The 5,956-nt window shown below is 37.4% G+C and overlaps 1 protein-coding gene across 1 annotated transcript; it reads right to left on the reverse strand.

The window, feature by feature from the left end:
- Positions 1-4,108: 4,108 nt before the first annotated feature.
- On the reverse strand, positions 4,109-4,610 carry LOC139191889 (uncharacterized). The gene is made up of 2 exons (XM_070812920.1): positions 4,408-4,610; positions 4,109-4,247 (listed from the first exon to the last, which is right to left on the reverse strand). The coding sequence occupies exons 1-2, from the start codon at positions 4,608-4,610 to the stop codon at positions 4,109-4,111; spliced, it is 342 nt and encodes a 113-aa protein (XP_070669021.1).
- Between the last annotated feature and the right edge of the window lie 1,346 nt (positions 4,611-5,956).

Consider the following 5,956-nt stretch of genomic DNA (forward strand, 5'->3'; position numbering starts at 1 on the left):
GTTTCATATTTGTCCATAGTGTTTCATGAGTTTCATGTGTCGATTAGTGATTTTTAAATATTTATTGGAATTTAAAAAATTTTAGGTTAGAATATTCATAAAATCAATTTAGAATAGTCTACATATGTTTTTTTTTAAAAATTATCCTAAATTCGCCTATAATAATCTGGTGATAAAAATTTAACCTAAAGGGTTGGAGTAGAAAAATTGTTTCCAAGTTAAAACCTGAATTTTTAGTGCTAAATTTTTTAGGTTTTAATCCAAGAATCGGAGACGGTCTTAATGTTGATACTATCGTTTGTAAAAATATATTAAAAAAAGTTTTATTTGTTGTAAAAGTTGTGGGGTGAATGCTCACATGTTTTTGGCAAAAGGTGAGAAGACTTTAGAATAGTGATCATGTTGTTGTTGTATGAAGTTTGTCAAAGAACACTCATTTCACCTTTATAAGTTTTCACGGGAGTGGCTCTATTTAGAGAGCACTCCATGTGTGATCATTCCACACTGCAAAGGAAAAGAACTGAAAGCAATAATATCAATATCCCTCACTTCTTCTTTTTACCTGCAATCATTTTGTGTTATAATTACGAAACTAAACAGTGTGATATTTTGCACCGCTTTGCTTCTGTCCCTAGCAAAGGTTATCTCTCTAACTTTTGGCATATTTATAATACGTTATCAGCACGACTCTCTAACCTTAACCAGTTCTCATCTCCCTTCGTCGAAAAATGCCTCCTCTAAGTATTTTCCTGTTTTTCTTCCTCCTCTACATTACCTGCTTGATGTATCCTCGCGAAGATTGCTAGCACCATGCTTGCTTTTAGTTCTCAATATAACAATTACTTATATATTTGATTTCTTGTTTGGTGTAGATCCTGATTACTAACCCAGTATTTATTTATGTTAATTTTACTGTGATCGAAGATGGTGCAGCATCATCGCCCATCTTGAACTGCAGATTTAATTTTATTGCAATTTTAGGTGGTGCAGTATAATCGCCCACCCTGCACTGCATATTTAAATTTTCCTACTGTTTGAGTGGTGCAGTATAATCGCCTATCCTATGCTATATTGTTTCAATGAGAGTGGTGCGGTACAATCACCCTCCTCATTAATCATGTAAATCTTGAGCTTGAAGTTTCGAGTGCTTATCATTTTGGCCTGAAGATCAAAATGAAAAATTTGTAAGAACCAGAAATTTGAACACTACAGTCCTCTAGAATACATATTATTTCAAGTTTTTACACATCTCATTTTTCTTTGTGAAAAGAAAATAGCGAACTTGTCAAAACTTGATTTTGTTGCCCTAGATATTACTGGGAAGAATTACCTTACCTGGGTAGTGGATGCCAAGATCCATCTAGAAGCAGGGAATCTTGGAGAAATTATCAAGGAGGAAAACAATGCATCTTCTCAAGATCGGGCGAAGACCATGATCTATAACCGTCACCACCTTGATGAAGGACTAAAGAGCGATTACCTAAAGGTTGAAGATCCATTAGCCCTGTGGAAGACATTGAGAAATAGATACAATCACTAGAAAATGGTGATTCTTCCAATGGCTCGTTATAAGTGGACACACTTAAGGATCCAAGATTTCAAGTCGGTGGCTGAGTACAATTCTGCAATGTTTAGAATTAGCTCATAGATGAAGCTTTGTGGGGAGACCATCACTGAGTAAGCTATGCTATACAAGACTTTCAGCACCTTTCATGTCTCCAACATGCTCCTGTAGCAGCAATATAGAGACCGATGCTTTACTGAGTACAACCAGCTGATATTGGTGCTCCTTGTGGCTGAACAAAACAATGAGCTTCTGATGAAAAATCATTAGTCCTGACCTACTGGATCAGCACCATTCCTAAAAGTGAATGCTGGTTCCCTTGAAGTGAACACCACATCTTCTCGTGGCAATAATTACAAATGAGGACGTGGCCATAAGTGTGGCCGATGGAACGGGAAAGGCAATAATCATGGTGTCTAGTTTTACAACCAGGGTCCAAGGCGTAATTCAGACCCGAGCTTCAAGAATGCAAATCGCCACAAAGGTAAATCTCATATGACTAATACTCTTAGAAATCTTGAAGGTGGCAATGGACACTGGGAGCATACCTGTCATACCCCAAAATATCTGGTGGACCTGTATCAAGTCTCCCTCAAGAAGAAAGGTGTCGAAACCAATTTCCTCGACTAGGCTAAACCGATGGATATACCTGATCCAGTGTTCGATTTATCAAGGCAATTGAACACAACCTACCTGGATGTCTCAGACTTCATTGTGGAAAGAGGGAATGAAGTGTATTAGTCCGATTGAATCATTTCTGTTTGATGTACTCTTATTATCTGAACTTGTAGTTTAAAGCTCGCATTTCAATTCAATAAAAGTGGCATTTCAATTTCCTTTTATTATCAAGATGCCTTGGTGGTGAAATGATGGACACACGAGACTCAAAATCTCGTGCTAAAGAGTGTGGAAGTTCGAGTCATCTTCAAGGCATAATATTGAATATTGAGAATGCTCATTGACTTGGAATAAGTTCGGCAGTGGATCATGAAATCTTGGTGATCTTCTCTATCTAATGAATGGGGAGTCTGCTTTGAAATTGTCCGCCCAACACTTTTATGGTAGTTTTTATGTTTTCCTTTTCATTAGTAGTATGGGGAAGGAGTGGACTCTAGAAGTACCACTAATTGAGTTTAGGAACTAAACAATATCACTTTTTTTTATAGATCGTTTGGCAAAGTTTTTTTCATTTAAACGAATAAATTGTTTTTAACTGTGATTCCCTTACTCAAAGAGCATGAATAAAAACTATGGTTATTTTCAAAATAAGAGAGGAAAAGCCCAGATCATGTTACCAAATGGAACAATATTGTTCATACAAAATGCGTTGTACGCTACTTGATCTACTTGAAATTTGATGAGTTTTAAAGGCATACGTTTAAATAGATACCACATTGAAACGAAAAGTGCAGAAAATGTGGAATATCTATGCATTAGATATGTATGTATAATACAATCCACTCGAGAAACCATGGAACTTTTCAAATGTACGCTTCTGGGTCTCATTGAAGGTAATGCATATATATTCCACATTTTCTGCACTTTTCGTTTCAATGTGGTATCCATTTAAACGCATGTCTTTAAAACTCAACAAATTTCGAGTAGATCGAGTAGCGTACAACGCATTTTGTATGGACAATATTGTTCCATTTGGTAACATGATCTGGGCTTTTCTTGAGCCTTCAATTACATCTAATTGGCATGATATTGTTGTTACCTTTACTTTTGTATGCATCAAGCTAGAGAAAGATTTTTGATCTCGAAGTATTGTATGCGTGGTTGCGCTGTATGCAAGACAAATATCTCTGCCATTGCTCTTGTTTTGAGAATAATCATAGTTTTTAACCATGCTTTCCGAGTAAGGGAATCATAGTTAAAAACAGTTTATTCATAATAAAAGAAAATTGAAATGCCACTTTTATTGAATTGAAATGCGAGCTTTAAACTACAAGTTCAAATAATAAGAGTACATCAAACATAAATGATTCAATCAGACCGATAGACTTCATTCCCTCTTTCCACAATGAAGTCTGAGACATCCAGGTGGGTTGTGTTCAATTGTCCTGATAAATTGAACACTGGATTAGGTATATCCATCGGTTTAGCCTGGTCGGGGAGATTGGTTTTGACACCCTTCTCCTGGAGAAAGGCTTGATATACGTCCACCAGATGTTTTGGGGTACGACAAGTACGCACCTAGTGTCCATTGCCACCACACCTATGGCAAACTCCTTCAGGATTTCTAGGAGTGTTACTTATATGAGCTTTACTTTTGTGACGATTTTCTTTCTAGAAGCTCGGACCTAAATTATGCCTTGGACCTTGGTTGTAAAGCTAGACACCATGATTCTTGCCTTTCCCGTTCCACCGGTCTCCCTTATGGCCACGTCCTCGTTTGTAATTATTTCCACAAGAGGATGTGGTGTTCACTTTGAAGGAAATAACATTCACTTCTAGGAATGGTGCCGATCTAGTGGGTTGGGATTGATGATTTTTCATTTGAAGCTCATTGTTTTGTTCAGCAACAAGGAGCACTGATATCAACTAGTTGTACTCAGTAAAGCCTTGTTTTCTATAGTATTCTTGCAGGAACACATTTGAGGCATGAAAGGTGTTGAAAGTCTTTTCCAGCATATCTTCCTCAGTGGTGGTCTCCCCACAAAGCTTCATCTGAGAGCTAATTCTGAACATTGCAGAATTGTACTCAGCCACCGACTTGAAATCCTGGATCCTTAGGTGTGTCCACTCATAACGAACCCTTGGAAGAATCACCACTTTCTGGTGGATTGTATCTATTTCTCAATGCCTTCCAGAAGGCTAATGGATCTTCAACCATTACGTACTCGCTCTTCAATCCTTCATCAAGGTGGCGACGGATAAAAATAATGGCTTTCGCCCGATCTTGAGAGGATGCACTGTTTTCCTCCTTGATGGTTTCTCCAAGATTCCCTGCCCCGAGATGGATCTTAGCATCCATTACCCAGGTAAGGTAGTTATTCCCAGTAATATCCAGGGTAACAAAATCAAACTTTGCCAAGTTCACCATTTTCTTTTCTAAAAGAAAAATGAGATGTGTAAGAACTTGCAATAATATGTATTTTGGAGGAATGTAGTGTTAGAACTTTTGGTTCTTACAAATTTTTCATTTTGATCTTCAGGCCAAAATGATAAGCACTCGAAACTTCAAGCTCGAGATTTACATGATTAATGAGGAGGGCAATTGTATCGCACCACTCTCATTGAAACAATATAGCATAGGATGGGCGATTATACCGCACCACTCAAGCAGCAAGAAAATTTAAATATGTAGAGCATGGTGGGTGGTTATACCACACCACCTAAAATTGCAGTAAAATTAAATATGCAGTTTAAGATGGGCAATGATACCGCACCATTTTTTATCGCAGTAAAATTAACATAAATAAACACTGGGTTTATAATCAAGAGCTACACCAAACAAGAAATCAAAGATATAAATAATTGTTATATTGAGAACTAGAAGCAGGCATGGTGCTAGCAATTCTTAGCGAGGGTACATTAAGCAGGTGAGGCAGAGGAGAGGGAAGAACAGGAAAATCGTTGGAGGCATTTTTCGGCGAAGGGAGATGAGAACTGATTAAGGTTAGAGAGTCGTGCTAATAATGTGTTATAAATAGGCAAAAGTTAGAGAGATAACCTTTGCTAGGGACATGAGTGAAACGGGTGTAAAATATCACATTGTTTCAGGCTGGAAAAACTTACATTTCCCAAATGCCTAGGCTTTGATTCTACTTCTAAGTATTCTTCAACCCCAAGAGGAGGAAACAGAAAAGAAAGTTGACATGAATTTGGAATTTCTCCTCCTCTCCCACTCATGTATCTTCATCTTGACTGCTCAACTTGAAGAAAACTTTGCCAACAAGGGACAAACAGAATTCAAGTATGGAGTTGTGTTATGGTGTTGGGAAATTCTGAGATGTATATTCGAGTGTGTAGGAGCTCACCGAGATCAAAGGTTTGTATTGTACGATGGCACCAATTTGTTTGCTAATTGTAGTAGGACCACTTTTCCAAGCAGGCAATGACGTTTAGACATAGTCTGTGTTGGAAATGTGGCCTAAAACCAGTCATATGATGATACTTTACGAACATGTCACATGTTAGACTAATCTAGTTTAATATAAAGGGAAAAAATTATTGTTTTAAGCCGTCATATAAATGTTATATGCTTAAACAATAAGTCCAAGGAATATGTAATTGGGAGAATGTGATCTAAAGAAGTTAGATTCATGAGACCATTCTTTTTCGTATACATATCCTAAACGTTCCTGATCATAGGATTGCCAATTGGGCATTGACGGTCCGTTAAGATCAGTACGTGTTATGTCTTCTCTTAAGGAGAGTGACTGATCT

Source organism: Malus domestica, chromosome 15, assembly GCF_042453785.1.
Source record: "Malus domestica chromosome 15, GDT2T_hap1".
In the NCBI taxonomy this organism is placed as follows: Eukaryota; Viridiplantae; Streptophyta; class Magnoliopsida; order Rosales; family Rosaceae; genus Malus; species Malus domestica.

Coding starts and splice junctions, on each gene's coding strand:
- LOC139191889 (XM_070812920.1), bottom strand. CDS start 4,610: ATGGTGAACTTGGCAAAGTTTGATTTTGTTACCCTGGATATTACTGGG. Junction 4,248..4,407: donor GATGAAGGATTGAAGAGCGA/GTACGTAATGGT, acceptor TGCAATGTTCAG/AATTAGCTCTCAGATGAAGC.